Source organism: Helicoverpa zea, chromosome 17 (assembly GCF_022581195.2).
Source record: "Helicoverpa zea isolate HzStark_Cry1AcR chromosome 17, ilHelZeax1.1, whole genome shotgun sequence".
Taxonomy (NCBI): Eukaryota; Metazoa; Arthropoda; class Insecta; order Lepidoptera; family Noctuidae; genus Helicoverpa; species Helicoverpa zea.
The window spans coordinates 2,532,830-2,559,142 of record NC_061468.1 but is presented as its reverse complement, the minus strand read 5'-3'; the positions used below and the strand labels follow the sequence as shown (position 1 = coordinate 2,559,142).

The 26,313-nt window shown below is 35.6% G+C and overlaps 2 protein-coding genes across 2 annotated transcripts; one reads left to right on the top strand and one right to left on the bottom strand.

Moving 5' to 3' along the window:
• Positions 1-1,586: 1,586 nt before the first annotated feature.
• On the top strand, positions 1,587-19,914 carry LOC124637961 (transmembrane protein 214). Its single transcript, XM_047174711.1, has 10 exons — positions 1,587-1,809; positions 2,369-2,541; positions 3,102-3,384; positions 3,470-3,658; positions 4,135-4,352; positions 4,494-4,719; positions 4,888-5,030; positions 8,089-8,212; positions 13,283-13,679; positions 18,368-19,914. The coding sequence occupies exons 1-10, from the start codon at positions 1,692-1,694 to the stop codon at positions 18,492-18,494; spliced, it is 1,998 nt and encodes a 665-aa protein (XP_047030667.1). The 5' UTR covers positions 1,587-1,691; the 3' UTR covers positions 18,495-19,914.
• A 124-nt stretch (positions 19,915-20,038) lies between these two features.
• Positions 20,039-24,384, bottom strand: LOC124637962 (deoxyribonuclease TATDN1). Its single transcript, XM_047174712.1, has 6 exons — positions 24,224-24,384; positions 23,955-24,134; positions 23,269-23,452; positions 22,755-22,958; positions 22,347-22,556; positions 20,039-20,191 (listed from the first exon to the last, which is right to left on the bottom strand). Exons 1-6 carry the CDS (start codon positions 24,255-24,257, stop codon positions 20,080-20,082), a joined length of 924 nt encoding a protein of 307 aa, XP_047030668.1. The 5' UTR covers positions 24,258-24,384; the 3' UTR covers positions 20,039-20,079.
• Positions 24,385-26,313: the final 1,929 nt, after the last annotated feature.

Below are 26,313 nucleotides of genomic sequence, written 5' to 3'. Positions count from 1 at the left end.
GGAAAGTTTACTTTAAACTCAAATAACATGACTGTTTATTTCTTTCTAACATCAACTCTAGAAATTTGAGACTTAGGTACTCTTTAAGGTAAACAGGTACCTTAATTTGGGTATTTTACTAAAACTAACCTGGCATGTTTTTTGTAGGTACAGCTCCTTTGGCAAGTCGGTTATTCCGGCACCAATATTTTGGTTCGAAATGATCATTACAGACGCGGCGGTATTTGAAAATATGGTTATTTTCAAGTTGCAAAATGTCACCACCAATATGAAAGACCCATGTATTAAATAGCTGCCTATCCTTATCTGGATTAGGGAATTTATGTAAATACCCCGTAGTGTCTGAAAAAAAGGGTAACAAGTTAGAATTCAGTGGAGTCGTGACAAAATGACGACTATTTGTTTTAAGGATGTTGATAAATGCTTACCTAAGCCATTTGTACATCCGGGAACACAACACTTTCTATTAGACATGATAAATATTAATTATCACAAAACGGGTCAACGAGTCCTATCTCAAGCACAAAATTCACAAGATTTCGATCACCTCAAGCACAAAATCGACACGGCCGAAGGAGCAGAGGCTCAACTTAACGGACTTAGGTGGATAAAGCACTAATAGGGATAAAAATCTGGAAAAACAAACAAGACACCGAAAAGCACTTCAGCGCAAACCGGCAGCCAAATTTGTTTGATTGACAATTTTTGCATAATGTTGCATGTAGAAAATGGATTTAATGTTGCCAGTAGAAAATAAATTCTTGAATTTTATTTTATTTCTGGCTAATTGATAATAAACATTAAATTTTAGTAATTGCTTCAATATGCAACTCAAAATTTTTATTATTTATTTTTTTATTTTAGCTGAAAAAAAAGATAGGGTAAGAGTAGAACCAATAAAAGATGTGATAGCGCCCTCTTACACACCTAAGCATAACTACTACGCAATCGCGCATCATCGTCATTACAAATAACGCCATCTATATTTCAGTTTCTTTAATATCTTACATTATAATACTACCAAATTAAAATGACACTTCCATGTAAGGACCTCAATGTATTTACTGTCTCACTTCATTTTGCAGACCTATAATGATACGTTTTCTCGTTTGCCACTATTAAGATTGTCACCCCTTACTGAGAAACGTTCGAGTGCACTGACAGTAATCGATACCTCACTCCCCATATCCTAAAATCGACTATGAATCTTACTACATAACTATATAACACGCAGCACTAAGGTCGAACCGTACAGAAAACCGTAAATTAAAAACGTAACAAGATTTAGCAGATTTTTTCTGTTTTCCTTTTTTAACTGGTACTGGATAAAATATTTGCGTAAAATAATTTTGCAATATTTTTCTTTTTTGAGATAACATTAATGCATTTTCCTAATCTGACATTCCTGCCACGTTTTGTCCAAGGTGGAGATTCTTGACCAATCAGAAAGAAGTTTAGGTTTTTAATATGTCCCTATATCTGCATTACTGCATCTTGAGCATACGTTTCGTTCACTTGCAGCATTTTCAGACTGGAGGAATAATTTGAATGCTAAAGATATTCCTGAACACTATTACCAATCGGCATTTTTTTTTGCTATTTGTTTGGTTTTGACGTGTAACCTATTACTTTGATGCTTTCCCTTTATTTACAAAGAATTCAATAAAAATCTGTTTAGAATCTCACTAACAATGTCGAGTGGTCAGTGGGAAGTTGTTGGAAAGAACAAGAAGTCGCAGAATGGTAAAATTAAAACTAAAGAAGATGAGAAAAAGGCTGTGAAAAACGGGCCGAAACTGGAGGATGTCGGTGGGTAACTTTACATTGCTTACAACTTACTTTCAGCGTCCAATTTAATGATTCGTTAGCTGTAATATAAACAACAAGAATTCTTTAAAATGCGGCTGATTCTAACTTCAAATATCCTCAAGCTTCATTTAATTCCTAATGGTCTTAAACAAACCTTTCTAATTAAAATTCTGTAACTTTTACTGCTTCATATTGAGTTAGCAACAGCTGACGACCTATATAGCATAGTTATGTACTAAAACAAAGTATTAAAAGCTAACATATTGACTATTTATCAAAATAATATCGTATAATAACTGTGAAGGTCCATACACTATTTTTAATAACTTACATTCATATTACATTTCATTTTTAGTACCTTATGGAAATGAATAGTATTTTTTATCGGTTTTTATTATTTGTTTAATTTTGACCAGTAAAAATTTTAAGGTTTTTCTAGCCTATTCTTAATTTTCTTGTAAATGACTAGAACTCTAATTAAACATTTAAATCATTAATCTTATTATGTAGGCATTACATCAGTCATCTTGACAATTCTTTTACCATAATTTTTTTACAGTCCCTCATTCTCAAATAAAATCCTTCTACTCCGGCATGGAGATTGATGAAGAAAGGAAGCCGGCAAAAGACAATAAGAAGAAGGAAGGTGACAAAAAGAAGAAACAGGACAAGAAGAATGTGGAGCCTCCAAAACCTAAGCCTCCTAAGACCATTGAGGGAGCCCTTGAAGCTGTAAGTTTATTCAGACGAAAAAAAATTACATTAAAGAAGCTGTTTTTCATGTTTTCGCCCACATCCCGGGAGAAATTCTTCCTGTAACTGGGCAAAATACAGCCTATGCCGTTCAAGAGTAGTACAGCTTTCCAACAATGAAAGAGTCAAATTTGGATCAGTAGTTTTGGATCTAAATAAACGAAACCTGTGTCCCAGTTGTTATATTAGCATATAAGTATGTAGATTTAATAGGAATTACCATTGAGTTAGGTTGCGTGGAAGACTTTAACATCATGGGATACTATTACAATGGTTTTTAAGCAATCAAACATTTTGAAGACTGGCATAACATTGATTATTATTACTAACAGACTGTATATAATACTATCCAATTGTAACTGCTGCTTGCAATGGTAACTGTATTCAAAACAAATGTGGATGTAGCCAATATTTAAATATCTCAGTTACATGATGTTATTTGAGTATGTTAAGTAGATTTTTTAGCTATGATATAAATTAACGGCATTCATTATTGTATGTAATATAAGCAATAATTCAAGAATAAATTCCTATTACAGATAGATGCAGCAGAGCTGGCCAACATAATAACAACAAATAAAATCCGTTTCTCCAATGCCCCTCTTGTTTGGCTGAAGGAGGTCGCAGCATTCCTTAACTCAAAGATTCAAATAGACGTAGATGACCCTACATTTGCATCTCACCCCCAATTGTATCCCCTGTCTGCGGCCCCTAATGAGATTAGAAAGCTTCTGTCCGATGTGCTGCAAGATGCTGGAAAAGCGAATACTCAGCTGTTCTTTGATGTTACTCTTACGGCACTTGCAAATGATATGAGCAGAGGTTGGTGTTTTCTTTATGTTGATATTATTTAGTTGTCTCCCATTTCGATAAAACAAATAAATACTAATCATCAACTCCTTTTTAGGTCAATCTGTGAATGGCCACAGATTACTATTGCAAATGCTAGCGCAAGACTATCCAGAGTTCTGTATCGCATCTATACAAAAGAGTGCTAGTCTCCGCAATTCCTATCAGAACAGACCACCCATTGGTCTCTCTTTGCTGTGGGCGTTTGGTCAGGGTGGCAATAGTGATTTTGCTGTTGGTCTAAAAGGTATGTCTGAATTTTATGGTGCTATAGTTGCATATCTTCTACCCACTTATTTATTTCTTGGTCAATATCATTAAGAAAAATGTTAATATCTCTGTAGTTAACTAATGAGGTGACCTTATGTGTTTTTATGCTGTTCATTACCAAAATACCAAGATATTGCCAATAATTCGGTAACATAAACAAGATAAAAGAGAAATTGTTCAAGGCATAGGCCAAGATGATATTTTAGGTCAAATCTTGTTCAGATAAGGTCTTATCTCGCGTCATTTTGACACCTTGATAGGCGCGGATAACTACAGGTTTAGTAGAAAATGTGCTACGTATCTGGAGTACATTTTTAGTTTGAAGGAATACTATTTTTGCACCCACAATTCAAGCATTTCTCAGGTATCATTTCTAGTAGTAAATAATTGAAATTAGCTTTTCCTTTTCTTAACAAAAATGTACAATATCTAAACTCACGACTATTGTTACAGCTTGGCAAGACCTGTTCCTTCCAATCATTGAGCTGAAGAACTACTCTAAGTACGTAGTGTGGTACTTGTCGAACCTTTTAGACGAACACGCGACCATGGATAGCACTAAAGTGAGCCAAGACCAGCTGTTTGCCATGATAGACATGGTGAACAATAAGAGAAGTGCACTGCCCAAGGATCTGTCAAGTGACCTTATCAAGCAATTAAGTAAATATAAGGTATGACTCTCTTAACATGTTTATATTTCTGTTTTGAATGACATCTGAAATGTTAACAGTCAAAGAGTGCAAGGGATAAATAAAATACCAGACTTTCCAATTACCATAAACAAATAAAAAATAATGGTTATACTTTTTCAGGATATATATTTCAATAAAAGCAATAATAAGCTTCAAGTGACCTTCAATCAGCTAATGAAGAAGTTGCCCAACCAGTACCTCAGTGGGCCGTCTCTGGACCCATACCATAGAGTACTGGTAGACTGCTTGGTGGACTGTCTTGTGAGAGACGACTCATGCAATGCAACTTGGAGACAACTCTTCCATAGATGCAGCAAACAGTCTGCAACATTACTTGATTATATAGGTATGTACAGTGATTTTGATGATGCTTAGGACCAGAAAACTCTTTTTAAATTTGTAAACAAGCCATATAAAAAATAGTTAACGTATTCTAAAAGAAATACAGAGATGCAATAATTATATTACTATGGTATCAACTCAAATAAATTAATATTTTTAATTTTCCTACCAGATTCTAACTGGGCCGAAGTAAGCAAGAAATTGAGGCAAAAATCATTAAAAATGTCTGTCCTACAATACAAAGAAGTTTGTGGCGAAGCCTTGAAAGGCAAGAAGAAAGATGAGACTGTTGTTAGAACGAATAAGATATGCCAGGTAACAACCAATTTTATTTTATTTTGCATTACAGCTACGTACTACCTTGACACTAACGCACACAATATAAGCTCGTTTATTTCTATGTTAAAATAACACAATTTTTTTTAAATCAAAGACCTCCACTACGTCTTTACAAGATGAACTCAAAAACCACAATAGATTTTGATGCAATTTCACCGATAGGTGAATTTATGAGGATATAGGAAAGGTTTTAGTATATAATTTATACTGGGTTGCATTAATATTAGTTGAGTTGGTCACTTTATTAACAAATTAGCAAATAACTCTACCACTGTTTACTCTGTAAAAGGAATTTTAAACTGATCAATAAAAAATCGACTAAGAAAAACCGTAACTTTGATGACCTCTAATCTCTACGGTGATGAGCCGAGATGACATGTCACGACCCTATCCTGTGATGTTGCCAGCATATAAATTTTCTTATAATTTAGTAGTTGTGTTGTGTAAGTTAAATGATTTTTAGCACTTTAAATCCAATACTTTTCAAAATTAATACTAAGGTATATCCCATAAGGACGGGATACAGTTACTTATGTTTTAAATGATTATATTTATCTTTGATGTATTTTTCATGAAGAATCTGTTGTTACAAGGTAAATAAACACGGTGAATGACGGTGATAAAATGCGCCCCTAAGACGACCCACTGACCGTAAAAATACATTATTACACACTAGTTCTTTTTTTTTTCAAATCAGAATTGTTATGACTTTCTATCAATACAAACATTTGCATAGCAGTAACTGTCGATGCGATTTTATATGTAATGGAAGACATGCATTCCTAAATCATGGCCACCCTGAGTTTGGCAGTAGAAAAAAAACGAGTTTCGAGGGCGACATATTTTTTCACTATCGAATCTATTTTAATTTTTCGAGAGTATTCGTCACTTATTTAAGGTAATTAGATCGAAAAATAATAATATTTCCTTAATTTTTATGATTTCCTTCAAGATCCAGACGTTCTAATGCTCGTGTGCGTAAAATAAAATGGATGTGTGATATTCGTGCGCAAATATTGAATCAATTCAGAGAATCGCGCAGTTAGCTTGTGAATGGAAGTTGAAAAACTACTTTAGGCGTTGTGAGTAGTGTGGACGGGCGTAGTGCTAACAGTAAATGTTGATGTGTTACATCCGTTACTCCGCGGGAGGCATTTAACACGCAAGCTGTTTCGAATTTTATGTTTGTATAAAAATCCAGGTAAAATCAACATCTTTTACGTGCATTTTTCCAAGTTTCCTCGGTGCTAGTTTAATCGGACCTATTTTGTGTACATTTTCAGTGTTGAAATCATTTTTGTGTTAAGTTCAAAAATTTTTAATTTACCAAAATACAGGTTCTATTCGTGGTTTAGTGCTCAGTGTGTTTGTGATCAATCTGTCCAAAAGGATATGGGAACTAAGAAGGAAAAGCAACAATCATAATGCAGGAAACATTCCAAAAGGATTCATGCCAAAAGCATATTTAAAAATATTATTCAATCACATATTCCTTTTGTAGTAAGTTACATGTGTATTTACACAACTGGTAAATACACGTAATCTGGTCTGATTGACTTAAGAAAAAAACAAATTAATCTGTTGTTTATTATTTAATTTGAAAAGCTATATGTTAACATATGCAATGTATATCTCACAATATTAAAATGTAGGTACATGCTCATGAACACTCACATAAAACATTAAACAAAATGTATTGTGTCTAATGAGAAGGTAGGTGGACTGACTAGAGATTGCAACATAGTAACTAAATAACTGGTTACACATATGTATTGTATTTGGTTAAATAAAACCTGCAATGCTACTATGGTGATGAAAATAATAAGTAATATTCATTTATTCAAAATAAAAATTCAACTCAGAAAATATACACAATGAAACATATGATACACATACTAAGCACTGAAATTATTTTACAGTAAAGGGCTTATTACACTTGACTAAATTCAGTCGTCTAAATGATTCAATCACTAAATTCAGTCAAATGTAATCGCATTTAGGAAGGTAGGTTTCATTGAATCATTTAGAAACCTAATTAGACGACTGAATTTAGTCAAATGTAATAAGCCCTTAAACCATTCCTTGATTATTTTTCTTATACCTAAAACATATAGTCAAGTTTAATGGTTTTAATTATTTTTAAAAAATGTGAAAGCTTTAAGTTAATTTTGGTAACTTATCCAAGAGTTTTCACTTATGTTCTGTGTTCAGAACATAAGTTTTCAAGCTATCATCATCATCGTCTGAGCCTTTTCCCAACTATGTTGGGGTCGGCTTCCAGTAACTGGATGTAGCTGAGTACCAGTGCTTTACAAGGAGCGACTGCCCTATCTGACCCCCTCAACCCAGTTACCCAGGCAACCCAATACCCCTGACAAGTTTTCAAGCTAATTAGTATCCGATCTGCATAACAAGAATAAGGATATGGTGTGGTCATCTTGGCTATACATTTAAATTTATTTAACAATCAGCCTTGAAGACCTTTCTTTTGAGATGGAATATCATAACAGACATTGGTTTGTACCCACAGCAGGAAGAAGTATCAGACATTTACTGAATAATCCTCTTTCCTTTCTCTCTAGCCCTTTGTGTGGCAGGGCTCCAAATCTCTTGGACAATAAGTTCTAAAATGGCATTCAATCTATGTTTAAACCTTGGGCCATTCCCAGTATTCTGTCTATCTGTTGCTTCTTACCCGAGATAGAAGGCTAAAGTCATTAATTGTACAAGCCTAAATTCAGGATTCTATCTCTAGCAAATGAATCAACAAACAGATCTACTATCGCAAAATGCTTTGAATGTGCTATAGTTATCGGCACGGATGTTGAGCTCTCGGCGGAAGAGTGGGGATCGCTTTGCGCACTGTACACATAAGGCAATAAACCAATAAATCGCGCATGTAAAGGTCAGAGCTCAATATCCGTGCCGATAACTATACCAAGTGATAAATGATAGGTGTTTCCAGGGCTGAGGGATTGTTTGAAGAAGATACGATGGCTAGATACAGAAATGTAATAATTAACATTGTCCACAGGATATTCTAGACAGAATGACGAGCACTAGAAGGTTCCCTTGGATCTGGGCCAGCTTTTTCTTGCTGGTTGGCATCGCGGGGCTGGTCTCCTACGATGTATCCCGCTCCGGTGGCAACTTCCCCAGTAAGTTGACTTTTACATACACATAGATCCTAGTTATAAACATATTTTTTTATTCTAACATTGATGCAAAGTTTCTATAAAAATATTAATTGGTTTTGCCTATGTAGTCTTTGTTACATTTATTCTATTGTTTAAGAAAATAAAAACTAGGTGTTGGAATAAAATCATGTTGGCCCAAAGTTGACTGAGGACAACGTAATCATCAGTTTTCTTAATACAAATGTTGAATTATCATGTTAAATCAAAGTTTACAATTGTTTTAAGAAAATCGGACAGTTATGTTGTAAGTAAACTTGCGTGTAATAATAAGAATGATGAGAATAAGAATGCTATCTGATACAATCTAAAGTATACCTATTGGAAGGTATTTTTTAAAGACTTTTTGATAAACAAGTTTTATGACTCTAGTATGTTGGCATTTGGATTTTACACTATGCTAATATCCTGTAGATATGATAAGATAAATTGTTAGTTATTAGTCAAATACTTTCGAACTTATTACCACATTGCCAAGAAGTTGTTTTTAACAAAAATAATACAGAACCACCTTGACAAATCTTCAAATCACGAAGAAAAGAGACTTTAAATACTTTTTGTTTCAATAGACAAAGACCATGCTAAATTATTCAAAAGAAAAAAAAAAACACTTGAAGTGTTCTGTCAGACACAAATGTCTCAAATTGTCGTGTTTATGAAAAATAGTAAAATTATGAAGTTTTAAACATGCAAAGTGCCTTCTTGCAACTATATTTACATCTACAAGAGCCAACAATTACAATATAGTTAAGATTCATAACATTTGAAAGTGTAGTGCTCAAGCCAAATATGAATAATCCACAATGTCAATAGCCTCAATAAGTAAACAATTCTAATAATTATCGAATTAGTTAGAATACAGTAGAATAATTATTGATTTGTACGGAATGTACATACAATAAATATACACATGTTTAAAATGTACACTCTAAGATCCTTGTACATCCTTAACTAATAAAATAATAGTTGTTATAGAAATATATGTTGAACATTTCAATTTCAAAAAAAGAAGTGGTATACACTGTTTAGGACTGTATTCCGTTTTCAATAGTCAAGAGTAAATATAGCTTTTTGTCCAAGTGCTTATCACAATACATAGGAGAAATCTTATAAGATATAATTTTTCTTGTTCAGGTTTATTTGAATCTAATTTTCAGCTGTAAATACTTCATACTATTAGTTCAGGCATAATATTTACAAATAGGCATCTTTTAACGCGGTGTAAAAAATAAATTTTAATGACCAAAAGTCCTCATAATAAATCATTTACCGTCTTACCACAAAAACTTTTAAACGTCAGTTTATGCCTTGTCTAAAAAAATGTCAAATTATGACGTTGACATATGGTTCATTTTGCAACCAAAATTTTATTAGACAAGTGTAAAACAGGGTTTAAAGTTTTTGTAGTAAGGCCCTTAGTATTCACATAATAGAAAATATTGTAATATTATCTAGCGTAAACAAAATGTGAGTTTAAAAGCATAACTATTTATCAGGTATAGGTACTGCGATGGTCACCATAATGAATGTACCACGGGTGTGACACAAAATACTAATGACTTTTTATCAACAAAGATAAGGCTTAAGTTCAAAATGTAACATTGTTTGCATCGATAAGTCTGTTTTAAAATGAAGTAACCTCTGCCCCAATCGATGTAGAGATTTATCTCATGTTTAAGAAAACAGGTTTGATAGTCCAATAAGTAATATAAGTATACTCTCTAACCTTCAACTTGATATTAAAAAGTTAATGATAGCCAATGTCGGTTGGCTATGTACGTCAGTAAATAACTCTCAAATCCAATTAATAATTCCATAATATTATGCTTCTTTTTTTTTTTTTTTTTTTTTTTTTTTTTTTTTTCTTCTTCGACATGTTAAATTAAATAATACGATGAAGTTTGATAGGTGTTAAGTGTATAATAATAACAGTTTGATGTTCTTAAATGTATATTTAAACTCGCGGTTTCGTCCGCGTGGTGTGTTAATAAAAAGCCTATTTGTTAATCCAAAGTATCACCTATCTTCATACAAAATTTCAATCAAATCGGCCAAGCCGTTTTTGCGTGAAAGAATAACAAACATAGGGTAGATACGCCAAATGTCGGCCTCCCCCCAAACTTCGGCCGTCTGTACATTTTCAGCTTGCATTCATTCAAAAGGTAATTAAGTGTCAGTTTTGCTCCTCGAATTGCAACCTTGATTTATACTCTATACGTACAAATCGTTACTATCCGATTCTGCCACTTACTCTTCTCACACTGAGCGCCAGTAGCGATTGCGCCGTTCAAACATCAAATTCACATGTAAAGTAGCTTACTCGAAGTGAAAACTCACATTTTGGGGATTGATATTAGAACGATAAAACATTTATTTATTTTTGTTTTAAGCTTGATTATCATTAATGGGTTATTTTTACTATATTTTAAGATAGTTTTTTTCAGCGTTTTGCGTATTTTTTCAAGGAAAAGTAGGAGGCCGCCATTAGGACAACAGTTTTGACTTAAAACCGGATTCTCGGCCGTGGCCGACTTAAAGTAAATGCAGTCTATTTAATAAATTCCTATTGTACTAATTCCGTTGGCTTAACAAGAGAATTTGCAAAACTTATAGGCAAATAGATCTATTTTACGTTTAATAGCCTAATAACGGCCGGGGTGATATTAGTCGAATCTCGAGAAATAAGGTACAAGAAATAGGGGCCGACATTAGAAATATTAAAGATCGTAATGTCGACCAGCCTCGAGCTCGAGCGCCACTATACAGGCTGATGAAAAAATACTTTTATATTTTTTTCATTTTCTCAAAAATTTTCTCTCGAAATTATTTATTTATTAGGTATAATTTATTATATTGTAAAGAAGTTAAGTTTAAATGTATTGTAGGCATGTTTATGGTAGCTTTATGGTTTGGGACTTGCTATCTATTAAACCGATCTTATTAGTTTAAAAAATATAAATGGTTGGTTGTGAATACGACTTTTTTTGTTTAGGGGAAACATAAAATATTTTACTATTAAACAATTACAAATGTATACTTAGTATTATATTCGAATTCTGCCAAAATAAATCATGTTAATAATATTTGTCATTGCTTTAATTTGAAACACCCTATACCCGGCCGACATTTGGAAAAAACGCGACCGACCTTGGGCACTGAATGGCCGACTTTAGGGTTTTTCTGTTCTCGACGCATCTAAGCCTTATTACTTTTTTCTTATCGTAGAAATATCAATCTTATGCCTTTAAACATGAAATAGATTAATCAAACTATCCAAAACCGCATCAGAAACTATCTTTCGTTGGAAACTGCAGTCAGAAAATCGCTAAAGGGGCCGACATTTGGCGTATTTACCCTACATATATACATTCTCACAAACTTATTTATAATATTAGTAGGATGGCTGTTTTCTGCGGTTTTGCCCGTGTCCCAGGGGTTCCGTCCCTTACCTGGACAAAATATAGGTAGTCAGCCTAGTTCCAAATAAATTTTCAAATCAGTCAGCCTTTAAACAAAAAAGTGTAGACTATTTATTATATTAGTATTTAATAACGGTTAGTGCGTCTTGTGTCTAGCCATTTATTGACAATCTCTTCCTTTTATGGAAGTTGGTTAAAAAGTAAATGTAGGCGGGCCATACATTATGATGTGATTTCTCATACCTACATAACTGCACAAAATGTCTGAAACAAAATGTATTAAGTTCAATGACCTGTTTTCGTACCGGCCGGGTTTTTTTTTTAATATGTTTTACATACTTGTAATTACTAAAAGTATGTATATATTTTAAGTATGGGCGTATTTTTCCACATAGTAATTTAATTATAAATCAAGTAGTTTATTTTCCTGTCCCACAATAATAACTTATTATTCATAGTAATGTTTGTTCTTGCTACATGAAGTGATCTAATTTTAAATTCTACGTGATCATGCCTGATACACCTTCTTACTACTAAACTGCTGCAATGATTTCGATTACCCTTTCGCTTTCCTAACTTGGGTGAGAATGTGAGATACAAAGTTGATGTTATCTGAACACAACGCGAAATACTGCTGGCAGGAAGTTAAGTAAAGTACATTAATTGCTCTAATTTAATGTCCGTTTTTAGATTTACGCGTAGGGATCGTGTTCATATCGTAATTAAATTGAAAAGCACACAATTAGTGTTAATATACTCGTAGCCTTGTAGTTTCATGGCTATCTATAGGAACAATGGAAATATACAAGTTATATGACGTCACAACTAATTTGGTTACAATGTTCTACGTCATTATTTTACAGTTGCAAGCTTTCACTTTTTTACTCTACTATGTTAATGTAGGTAACGTAATTGGAAAGTTTTTAGAAATTTGAATCATATCGAAAACAAGCTGTTTTTCTTGCGGTTTCACTCGCGTCCCGTGGGATCTACTGCCCGTACCCGGATAAAAGGCAGCTTTTATTATCCGGGGATGAGGTAGCTTTCCAACAGTGAAAGATTGTTTCAAATCGGATCAGTCGTTTCGAAGCCAAACAAAAAAAAAACTTTTTATTATATTAGTAAGTACCTACAGATAGCGCTTTGTTTTGAATCTAAAATCTGGAGTACCAATTTATTTTTAAGATGTATGAAATAATGATGTTTTAAACTGCAGCAAACAGCTAGTACCTGGTTATAGGATAAATAGATAAACTATGCACATGTAGTCATGTGTCCTCAACTAAGAACGCCATTTAATATTCGCTCAGAGGTGAGTATAGAGGGCATTATTATGACAAAGTGATTCATATGTCCCAGTGCCACACGGAGATACAATGATTTCCTTAACTTTACTGTACCTATACTTTGCTGTATGAAAAAAAATACATACGGTTATTTAGATCATAATTGTTTCAAATAGGTGTTGCTTACGGCTTTAATCAATCTCAAGGTTTCCTGTTAAATATGACATTTTCCTGCTAATCCCACGCACAATTCAAGCGCCAACACTGTTATTTCATTGTCTTACCTTAAAGTAGAATTTGCACATAAACCTATTCTATTTTTCCCACAGAGAGTACAACGGGCCGTCTGTTAAACGACCTAGGTGTTCTAGAGCACAGTCAACGCGCATGGCAGAAGTCCTTGTCAACATCAGCCCGAGGCTACCTCTGGTTGGAAACCAACGCTCCAGTCTACTACACTCTTACAGTTGAAACCTGCACCCCTTACGTACTGCTATCCAGAGAGTTCGCCTACGTAGCCATGAAGAAAGTAGGCGTGTTATACACTAATACAAAAGACTACGTGGCCGAAAAGACCCCGGTAGTTGTGGCCACTATAGAACAGTATGCACCAGGCCTAGTGGATAACGTGCAAAGTTACACAGCGAGCGGGCTCGAAGCTGTCAAGAAGTATTCCAACGATTACTACCAGCTTACCATGGAGTATTTGAAGACTAAAGTGTTTGTGTGAGTATTGAGTATTTTTGATTATAAGTAAGTAAGCATCTGAAGTTAGAAGCTCAGTTTAGCAGTCTATGCATCTTATTTCCTCGAACGTATCTTGGTAGTTCTTTCGCTTCGACTAGGTTTATGAGAATAGTTTACGTTATGGTAACAAGTATTAGCATAGGTGTGGGCCGGGTGTGTCAATACTGTATTTATGTACTAGAGGGGAAGTTATTTCAGTCTAACCATTCTTCCCCTCCCCTCCTAAGCATAGGGTGAAGTGGAGTAGTGTTCATCATTCCATACTTTGTGAAGGGGGCTTATGTAGAACTATCTAATCGCCACAGGGCCACTCTCGTCCCGCGTGTATCACTTCCCGCACTCGGATAAAAATAGACTATCTTCCTTTGTCAGGATCTAGACTATCTCTGTAACAATTTTCATCGAAATCGGGTTAGTAGTTCTGGCCGTTGAGGCTCAGAATGTCAACTTCCTAAAATGTCCCTTGGTACCAAAATGTCAACTTCCCATAATGTCCCTTTCCCAAAATGCCGCTTTCCCAAAATGTCCCCCATTCTTAGAATTAAGCGTTATAACCCAACTAAAACATAAAAATCAATATAATAATCAATTTTTTATTTTAAATATTTGTGGTATCAATTCTTTCGTCAATTTTTTATAAGAAAAGGAATTTGAAATGAAATATATAATTCAATAGGGTTTCAATAGTCAGATACAGACTGACACAATTAAGCGTTAAATTATTATCAAAGGACAATGCCAGGGTCTGGGCTCATAGTTTGCCCAGCAATGGGAGTAGTTCCAGGGTGTTCCTTAGTGCACTCTGAACACGTAATGCAAATATTTTTGAAATCGCTCCCTGGGGTCCCGAGGAAAACCGGTTCAAATATTCTCCATGAAGAGTCACTTTACGAGGCCTGTGTCATTTGCCCAGTAGTGGGAGTGATTGAAATAGGTTCCTTACTTCACTTTTAACATGAAATTAAAATATTTTTAAAAATTGGTCCCAGGGGTCCCGAGGAAAACCGGTTTAAATGTTCCACATGAACAGTCTGTTTACAAAGCCTATGGCATTTGGCCAGTAGTGGGAGTGGTCAAAATAGGTTCTTTACTTCACTCTTAACAAGAAATCAAAATATTTTTGAAATCGGTCCCAGGGGTCCCGAGAAATTAATCTGATAAGACTTTTCTGAAAAATAAGTCTTACTCATATGTATATAGTCAATCTGAATGCTCAGGATCTCGCTGTCAGGATCCAGTACTGGAAAATGTTGGAATGGGTTATTTTTTTTTACTGTAATTTTCAGATAAATTCTAAAAGCGTTGGATTCTAATAAGAACTGACAATGATTTTCTGAAAAAAAGGCAATTACCGCAATATTTTTGAATTTACGGTTTAAATCTACAAGGCGCCTGCGCTAAGAGCTATCTTCTAGAAAAATCTTATCAAGACGAATAAAATAAGCTCAAACATGAGGTAGTTAGTAGATACGTTGAGGAGTTCCCTCGTCTCTCTGTCGTCTCCATTGTCAGGTCAGATCTTAACCTCCACTGTTTTGTGGTGTCTGAGACATATACCCGAATGACAAGGTTTTACTCGATATATGTCTACAATTTTCGAGAGTCGCTCCCGATTTTTTTAGAGATTCCATCACCAGACCCTGGGCCGGATGACAAAGGAAGTAAGCCCTTTCAAACAATAAAATAATTGTTGAAATCGGTTGGTAAGCGAGGGAGTTATGCACGTACAAACGTAAAAAGAATACAAATGAATTAAGAACCTCCTCCATTTTTGGAAGTCGGTTAAAAAAAAGTTGTCGTGTACAATCCCTCGTATTTGTCAATGAATATAATTCATTTCAATTAAGGTAATAAAAGTGGAATAGTTAAGAGTTCGTAAGCTTATTTTATGTAATATTGAATAAGAGTCAAACCATTTTTTCTCAAGACTCCCGGGATAGATTTCAAAATGCTTTGGTCTGGGACCTAATATAAGCCTATGGAACATAATACACTATGCAGTTACTGTGGGCAACACTTGAGCCCAACTTCCATACAAAGAATAGCATTGTCCTTTAGAAAGAAATTCAATTAGATAAAGTAAGTCTCAAAAATATCAATTTCTTTAAAAATTGTTGAATTGTGAGATGATTCCCTTGTATAGTTCGGCCATTCAGAGAATGCGTTCCTGACACGTCGCGATTGAACTGACGACGTAACTTTGCAATGGCGTTGCAGTTACGATAAAAATATTTTTGCTGGTTGTTTACCGTTTTAACAATTGAGGAGCATTAAAACAACATTATTATATCAATAATCAATGAATGTTATAATTTTGTGCCAAACTGAGTGTCAAATAACTTGGTAAACAATATTTTTCTAAATCTATACTGCGCTATTACAAGGTTATGTCAGCGGTTTATATTTTGTAGTGCTGTGCTAAAAATAACAGGCAAGTATCGTAATCTGTTCTTATACAGTTATAATATAAAATAATACGTTTTGATTTTCTTTTTAAGAATTGGAAAATAATGGACTATAAGACTTAATTATAACGTTTATGAAATATAAAAATAAAACTATGACCAAACCGCATTTTTATACTTAGATTAAAAATGGTAACCCCAAATGGCGTTATGGGCCGCCATTTTGTGACGCTAAAACAGTCGTCCGTTGTCGTTTCGTGCGCATAGACCACGTTTTTCAAGTGTTTCGATCTGTTTTTATTTGATTACCCGGCTTTTGTTAGACCGAGATATCAGGATTGATTCTGTTATTGATAATAATATAATTATACATGTAGGCGAAGATGATGATGAAGACACCACCTCCTCAAGCAAATCGGAGTCTGATTAATATTCTGTTCGCACATTCAATTCAATGTACTTGTAACAAAGAATAAATAAAACAATTTTATTATATGAATATTACCTTTTTTTGGTTTCCACTTAAATAACTAAAAGATAAAACAAATGATTCCGCCAATTTAAAACGAAAATAATCTTAAAATAATGCGGCGGTTCATTTTGAAGGAACGGTAACGAACTCAGTGTTATGTTGTGCCCATCACTAGTCGTGACTAACTGATAGGTGTCAGGAACGCATTGTCTGAACGGCCGAAGTATAATTGTTTTAAATATCTTGCATATTTTCTATCGAACTCAATATCTCTGAGCCTTCTTCTGCGGTTGGTCTGCTTAAATAGTGAATCCTGCATACTGCTATCCCAGTATTTGCTTTCTTTTTTTATCTTATATAAAAAATAATAGAAATTTGGATTCTTTGGTATAAGGCTATTTACACGTCGGTGCCATCCTTCTAGAGTATTGGTCGTTCTATGGCGTTGGCCAGCGCAGCTTAATATTAACGGTGATTTTTTGGGATACCAGGTAGACTCAAACACGAATAAGATCGTCTAAATGTGACCATAATAATTCATTCTAACAGTTATGATGTTGGTAGTTACATTTCTTTACTTCCAATCACAAGTGAGGACGATTATTTGTATTTTATTTTTTAGTTGGGTTATAACACTTAATTCTAAGAATGGGGGACATTTTGGGAAAGCGGCATTTTGGGAAAGGGACATTATGGGAAATGGGCATTTTGGGAAAGGGACATTTTGGGAAATGGACATTTTGGGAAAGGGACATTATGGGAAGTTGACATTTTGGTACCAGGGGACATTTTAGGAAGTTGACATTCTGAGCCTCAACGGTTCTGGCTTGATAGTCAGACATGCAGAATTACTCTCGCATTTATAATGTGTATTAAGAATTGTAAATGCATGAATACACGCATCTGCAATCGTATTATCGACATGTGTGAGCAATCAAATGGAGTCAAATGTTAATTGAATGTTATTTATTTGTTTGCTAATTATTTTCTTCAAGTGACATTGTGATAATCATGTGTTTGTGTCGACTTTGTTCAAACATGCTCTGATTGAAAATGATCGTTTTTGCCTTTTCTTATCTCCTTTATTGTGGTGTTAAGAAGGGCGAGGAAAATTGATAGAAGGGACTGATACAAACGACGACCGATGACAAAATCACAGATACTGCGAACATTTTACACAAAAATGTGACGTTTTGTCATCGGTCGGGTTATACCGCCATCTTGAAAAACTGTCATTTTTTGTTTACCTTTTAGCTCTTGCTTCCGTGGATAGAGTATAGCAATTATCTACATTGCTCGAGTTTCACGTTTTGTGTGGGACGATAAGAATTAAGAGCTATAAAAATTCCTACAACATTTTAAAAATACACAGACAACATGTAGATTACCTACGATTCGTTTGTTCGAATGCTTGACACAATTTCTTTTTAATTTACAAAACATGTGCCAGCAATGTATACAACGTTTGTATAACATTGGCATTTCCTATAGTGTCAGGTGTTCAAATGATACTTAAATAATGTATCATGAGAGAACATGAGGATTCCATAATTTTTTGATCAAATTGCAATGAAAATTCCTTATGGATAAACTTTTTGAAAGATAGTACGACTGTTAGTAATGTCTCTTGTGAGATAACACCAAACAGGGAAGTATCACATAGTGATCACAGGAAAAAACCCTATCAAGAGAAAACTTCGAAAATATATCAAGAATAAATATTTCCAATATAAATACAATGTAGTCAGATAATTACATTAAATCTAATAAGAATGTATTACCTTTTTCAGAGGGGAGTGGGCACCAGAAATCCTTCAAAACAAGACTGAGTCCGCTCTAAATGTCACTCGGACCCATGTGTCAACATACTTCCACTGGTTCCGGGAGCAAGTCCACATCTACTCCAAGATACCCTGAAGAGTAACTCTTCACCATAGTGATAACTGTGCTACACAGACAGAGGACTGAGTTTTCGTATTATTTGTGCTTGTTTTCATCATCACTCGTGATGTAATCCAACCTCTCCTGCAAAATCTAGAATAACTTTTACTAATGGGCCGAATTAAAGTTTTTATAAACCATGGTACAGCTATATAAAAATGAACGTTCCACGCGCACAAGAATATAGCATTGTCCACATCTGTATCTACGGTTAAATGACAATAAACAATCATTCGGTCTGTATAATATCTCTACTAAGTTTATTTCTGTAAGTCTACAATATATTTAAAAAATCCTGTTCACTTGCACAAAACGAAACACAGTCCTCTGCCTGAATGTGTCCTTATCAAATCTGTTTTTTATTTTATTTTCTGTTTCCTTTATTAAGAAAAATTAAAATCGAGTACAATCCACACAGTTGGCGACTGTAACAACGAACGAAACTATTTCATGTTACGAACCAAACTATTCCTGGCACACATTGATTACAGAAGTGTATAAAGGTATGTCTTAAGAATTTAACACCAGCCGTACTTGTTGCCATCTCATTGATCTTGCTACTAGTGCCAACTAATACGATTGATAAATTATGATAATTATGTGACAAATTACGACCACACAATGTGCGCCAAAAATAGTTTCTTTCCTAATCTATTTTTTTTTTTCAACGTACTTCACTCAATTTATTATGTCAATGCAATAATTAAATCATATCATTGAAGAATATATTTTTACAACATAGAATCCATGACAAAATTAATGAAATTCGAAGTATTTATTTAAATTATAATCCAGTATTTGAATACATTCCCTATGATGCATTTAAATACATAATTAACAGACTGGTGTCATGTCATAATGATTCATTTAGTTACCTCTTATTGTCATCCAAATAACTTCATTGTTCATTTTATTGAATCTTTTAACAAATTATATAATAGAGGTATAAGCTTTTTGTAGTATATTTATTTTGTGTTGAGAGATCGTGTTTTTAAAAGATGCTTAAAAGAAATGAGAGGGACAATTTTGAAATTGCATTGTGTAGATTATCTGTAATTTGCCGCCGGAGCGATATTCCCCATGGCAATTTTTATTTTGCCATTTAAAGATACCTATATAGTAGTGTGATTTTACATCTTCCACATGAAAACAGGCCTCTTTCATTAATTAACGGGTAACAATTGTCATTACTGAGATATTTTCATAAGAATTAATTATGTGAATCGACGTAACTAGAAAGTCTGTAAGCTATTTATTAATTATTGAGTGAATGAAATTATGGATCCGGTGGACATTAAAATTTTAATTTAGATTTTGTTCCTCTGAATAAGATGATAAATGTTGTGTTGTACGAAATAATTGTAAGAAATCACAATTAAATATTGTTAGTGATTTATTCTGAGTTTACTTTATATACTCCCTCTTGTTAGAGCTCCCTCACACAAGCGTAATTAATTTAAAAGTCACAATATCATTTCGTATTGCCCAGCGCAATGTGGTACAAAATGAAAGTAACTACATTTGTAACCAAATCTTTTATCTTCTCTTACAATTTAATAAATTATTCAACAATTAATTTCTTAAAAAATAATCTATTTGTGTTGTCGTAAATAGCTGCTGCTAATTCATCCGTATTTTCTTTCCGTATAGCTGCTAGTATCTCCAGAACTTGTCTGAAAAAAGTAACAAATATTAAAATTGTGTTTGTATTTATTATACGAAATACTTGGCAAACATGATAAAATTCGTAGCCTCTTAGACATGGATAAAATCATTTTATTTTCGTGCATTTACATTTTTCATTGGTCCTCTGATAGTTATATAAACCTCTGCTAACTTATGCAAATTGTAAACGCGTACATTGTAATGCCTAATTCTGTATTCGCCAATTGTGCGAAAAGTACAGGGGTGCACACAAAAACTTGCATATGGTGTTCGTTGACCTCGAGAAGGCATATGACCGGGTGCCTCCGTGAGGTTTTGTGGTGGGCCCTTGAGGAGAAAGGTATACCAGGGAAGTATGTGCAGTTGATTCGAGCGATGTACGGCAGATGCAGTACACAAGTCCGGTCCGCAGCGGGCACTACCGCCAGTTTCAGTGTAGGTTGGCTTACACCAGGGGTCGGCTCTCAGCCCGTACCTCTTCCTGCTGGTAATGGACGCGCTAACGGCAGATATACAGGAGGAGGCACCCTGGTGTATGCTTTTCGCCGATGACATTGTTCTGGTGGGGGAGAGTGGGCCAGAGGTCCAGAGTAGATTGGAGGCATGGCGGCTGAGACTGGAGACAGTAGATTTAAAGGTGAGCAGGAGCAATACCGAATACCTTCATTGTGATTTTGGTGGTATTTCAGGACCCATGACCATAACCCTAGCCGGCATGCCCCTACCAGTTTGCTCCGACTTCCGGTACCTTTTTTTTTTTAACGACGTCAAAAATCATCAAATGACCCCTCCCGCTGTGGGTTAGCAGCGGAGAGGGAGTGTCAGACTCTTACTGACTAAAAACCGTCGTGTTCCGTCATAGGCCTTTTGTGTACCAGGGCCGCGGTATCTCTTTCGAACAACCCGCAGCCCCGGCAGGCCTTGGCCCTGCTGGGCCCCGCTGGGGTTGCTGACATCTCTTTGAGGAGCGCGTGAAACAACGCGCGCCGTCGACACGGGTCTGTCGTCTAAGTAGACAGAGGGGCGATGAGCCACCCGAACTCACCGCCCACAGACCCACGCCTACGGTGGCCGGGAGTCATCTCGCGACACCCGGCGCCCATGGTGTCTACCTGGTCCAGCGCGGCGGCCGGGATGAGAGTCGCGAACTCTCTGGCGTTCCGCCTCCTCCTTCTCGAGCATGACCGCTTCGCAGAAGGAGGCGACGGCATCCCATTCCCTCTCGCCCCGGACCATGGCCTAAACCAGGGCCGGACGCGAGAGGTCGCCGCCGCCCAAAGCCTCGACGAGGACCCGGCGGTGCCCCTCCCATGCGGGGCACACCTGGACTGTGTGGTCCAACGTGTCCTTGGGGCTGTCCGCACAATGGTGACACCCGGGCGCCTCCTCACGACCGATTCGGTGCAGGTACCTCCCGAAACAACCGTGTCCGGTGAGGACCTGCGTCATGCGGTACGTGAGGGCGCCGTGACTCCTCCCGAGCCACTCCTCAAAGAGGGGACTTACCGCCACGATGGTGGCGTGCCCTGACTTCCGGTACCTTGGTTTACTCGTCCAAAGTGACGGTGAGGTGAACAGGGACGTTACGCATCGGATCAATACTGGATGGATGAAGTGGCGACAGGTAACTAGTGCTATCTGTGACCCGCGGATGCCCCTCAAACTGAAGGGCAAAATTTACAAATCCGTCATTAGACCTGTCGTCCTGTATGGATCGGAGTGTTGGGCATTGAAAAAGAGGGATGAGAAGAGAGTGCATGTAGCAGAAATGAGAATGCTGAGATGGATGTGTGGTGTTACAAGAATGGATAAAGTGAGGAATTAGAGGAAGTCTGAAAGTAACGCCAGTTACAGAAAAGATGAGAAGTAGAAGATTGACGTGGTATGGGCATGTAATGAGGAGGGATGATACGCATGCAACAAAGTGTGTGCTAAGTATGAATGTAGATGGATGGAGAGGAAGAGGAAGACCCAAGAAAAGATGGATGGATTGCCTGAAAGATGATATGAATAGGAAGGGAGTGAGTGTCAGTATGACGAGTGACAGGGGAAAATGGAAGAAAATGACATATTGCGACCCCAAGTGAAATTTGGGAACAAGGCAGGAGAAAGAAAGACATTGTAATGCCTAGTCTATTCTGTACAAAGCTTATAAGTACTTACACAATATTAATTGGTTCATTTCTTCCTTTAACCTGATTGTCAGACCCAATAGTATATTTTTCCTTCTTCACAGAAGGGAACTTTGTAACTACATGAGTGTAACCGGGGTGTGTTGGCTTCACCTCACACCACGGACAGTCCGTCTCAATCATAAGCCTGTCTGTAGGTATTTTTGATGCCACGTCTAGGTTCTCTTTTGTTCTCAGGGAACTGAAAAATACGTAATACATATTTGAATTCAAAAGTGACATACTAAAAATGTTAATGCTAACATTTGAGAACAAAATTAGGCAGATTGTTTCTGGTTTTCAATTCATTACTCATAATCATATTTTTTGTCCTATTGACCAGTAATATGAGTATAAACATTCTGTGTAGATTCTGGAGTCCAACATACAGGGAACTGACCATCCATTAATACCTATGTACATTCCCAAGTCCAGGATTTTCTGCATAGCTTCCTCGGTACCGTCAAAGGAATGCACTACTCCACCCACGATGTCATCACGGTTCCTCTGCAGTATGTCAACCAAGTCATCTGCAGCCGCACGGCAGTGCAGAAACAGAGGTAGATTGAACTCCCGACTCAATTGCAACTGGTACTCAAAATATCTGGAATTAATTGCTTAGTTACAGAACAGCTACTTAAACAATTTTAATATTATGTACCTACATGTAACTGTGTCCAGGTGTCTGTATTGAAATGAACGAAAATTTTATAATCATGTTTAATAGTATTTTTGATTGCCTATTCTTCTCCATAGGAAGCTACTTTTGGAATGGGCAACTAGAATAAACTTGTTTATATTTTTGACATTCATAAGTACTTGTAAAGGCTATTTCTATTGAGTAGGAAAGCTTATTATAAACTTTCCAATTATGCATTGTAGTCATGTCCTTGTAAACTTGAGTACCTACTCACTTGAGCTGAACATCTTTTTCACAGAACTTAAGCCTGTCATAGTCCAGCCCACACTCGCCAATGGCTACAACTTTGTCACGATTTTCTGTTATCAAGTCTCTAAGGCCCTGTAGGTATGCTTCAGCATCAGATAGGAAGTCATTACACCTGGTTGGATGGCAGCCTACTGTAGAGTATAACCTGGCTGAAATCATACATAGAGTCAGTGAGTTTCATTGGGTAAGAAAATCATTTTGTAGATTTGTTGCATGTTGGAAAATTTTGAAGAAAAAAAGCTAACAATGTTATAATTTGTAGTGGCCAATAGTGAAAGGCTTGATGTGTAACTATTGGACTTGTTAGGGCGCGTTCACACGACACGCGCACGCCACCCGCGTCCAACTCGCATTGAAATTTGTTAAATAAGAATTTGAGCCTTATAATGCATCAATAGATCTCAAATTGCTTTTAACGAGGTCTAAACGCGCACGCCCCGCGCCCACCTCGCGCCAACTCTGTACTCGCCCTGCCCGCGCTCTGCACCCTTCTCGCGGACGCGTTGTGATACCTGGAAGCCACTATGCCTAGTGAACGAAGTAGTCCAGTCACTAGTAGTTTAAGTGGGCGCGAGGTGTGTGCGAGTTGAGGGAGTAATTTTGGTCAGTAGTGGTAAGATTTTGATGGCAATTACCTCTGTAGTCACATACCGTCTGATCGTGCAAGATCGATTGCTGTTTTACTGTCAGTCAAGGAGCCTCCAGTGATGATCATTTTGTCCAGTCCTGCATTCCAACTACGGGCTAATACTACTTCAAGATCAGGCTCGTGCTTTTTTGAGCCATGATATACACCTTGGTACATTTCATCTGTAAGATTGGCTCCAATATCTAAAACAAATCAGCATAGAAAACATTTCAGTGAAGGAAAATGTAAAACAGGGTATAATTTTAGTCTCGGAACTTGCATACACACTTACCTATGTATTTTCTTAACGCAGCCATTCTTTTCATGGAAAACAAGACGCCACAATTTCTAAATTCCTGTTTGAGAACTCTTGGTGGGTTATTTTGATTTAAAAAAATTGAGTTTTGAGGTTATTTTATTATTTTGTCATAGACAATGCAGAGAGAGCATAGAGAGAGCTATTAATATTTTTTACTCTGGTAGGAGCAGAGGCCCTCTGGACTAAGGCGTTCCCTAGACCTTCAATCAAGTTGCGCAATATTACGAATTGTGCAAAAATTTTATTATCTTGGACAGATATTATTTGTGAATAAAATTTTAATTGTGCAATATTTTTATTGTCATTTTTTACAACGTTATCATACACAGGCATATGTATGACTGACACATTATACTTTGTTTCTAGACTGTGCACAATACAATAGTGCAAGACAAAAAGCGATTTCTAAGATAATCATAGCAATACCAAATCAAACTGCCTATCGTAGCAATTTACAAGAAACCGTTTTTGTTTTCGCTACAACCATTAACATAAGTGTGATGCTAAACATTTTATTAACTATACTTCTATAACAAAAAGGAAACATTTCTTCGTTTGTCTGTACCTTAAATTAAAGCCTCCGAAACTACTGACTGAACCGACTTGAAAACACATCAATCATTCATTGTTGGAAAGTTACACTGCCGTCGTTATTAAGAAAGGCACAACTAACATTTTACAAATGTTGAGAAAATCGAGTTTAAAATATTTTTTGAATTTTGTTAAAAAAAACACGTTTAAAATGTGTTTTTCGAAATTGTGAAAATGTAAAAAAATGTGTTTTTTTTGGTATGTACACAACGATAGCAATATTATATTTTAATTTAAATGGATATATTTAATAATTAGCATAATTCTTTTTAACTTAACATAAAAAATAACAAGAAAGGAGCAATATTATGTTGAAAAGGCACATATAACCAAATATGCCTTTTCAATTTTAAATTTTTAGTAAAAATTTAAAATTTTACGATGAGAAGGCATATTTTCTTAATTGTGTCTTTTCATTGTAATTTTTAAAAATGAATATATAGGTACAGAAAGTATTAGAATTAATTGGGGTGCCTTTTTATATAACATTTATTAGCGTAGGGGTAAATAGAAAGGGCATAACTGCCAGTTGTGACTTTTCTTTGTACATTAATTGCCAAAATGTTCGTTTCATTAAATATATCGATAGTAAAAAGGTAAAATAAAAGGCACATCATACAATATGCCTTTTTATTGTAATAATATTGTAATAAAACTTAAAAGGTGATGTAGTTGTGCCCTTTAAGCTTATGCTATCTCTGTTTATTTTGCAGCTAAAAATCCACAAAAAATCAGGCAGATAGGCCTTTTTTTCCTGATTCCGAATATACAGGGTTACTGGTAAGTAGACCGCATCCTTTCAGGAGGTGATAGTACTGGTCAATACGGACAAATTTGACCCTGGGATATACTGGGCAAAAGTTAACCCGTTTCAAGATAATCGAATTTTAAGATCGATTCTTTACAAGTCGTCTAGGTACACGTATACATTTTTATTACTAGTTAAAAGTCTCGTTTTTGCGAGTTTTTGTGTATTTTGTGGCTTTTTGGATAGCTAGACAAATGTAGATGTTTTTTAAGTATTCTGCACAAAAAAATGAAGAGTAATATTTTTGAGAAAATATCTACTAAAAAAGTAATTGCTGTTCGCTATAATTTCCTCTGTGATTTGTACAGTTTTATGGTTTGTTATTATGAAATGATTCATCTTCTATCCAAAAACACACAAAAGTCCACAAAAACGAGACTTTTGACTAATAATGAAAATTTATACGTGTACCTAGACGACCGATCTTGAAATTCGATTATCTTGAAACGGGTTAACTTTTGCCCAGTGTATCCCAGGGTCAAATTTGTCCGTATTGACCTATACTATCACCTCCTGAAAGGATGCGGTCTACTTACCAGTAACCCTGTATATATAACTCATTTTGACAAAAAATGTTAGTTGTGCCCTTTTTCGGTAGCACGGCAGTACACTTTTCTCGTGTAGACCATATTTATCCCCGAACGGGAAGTAATTCGTAGTGGGA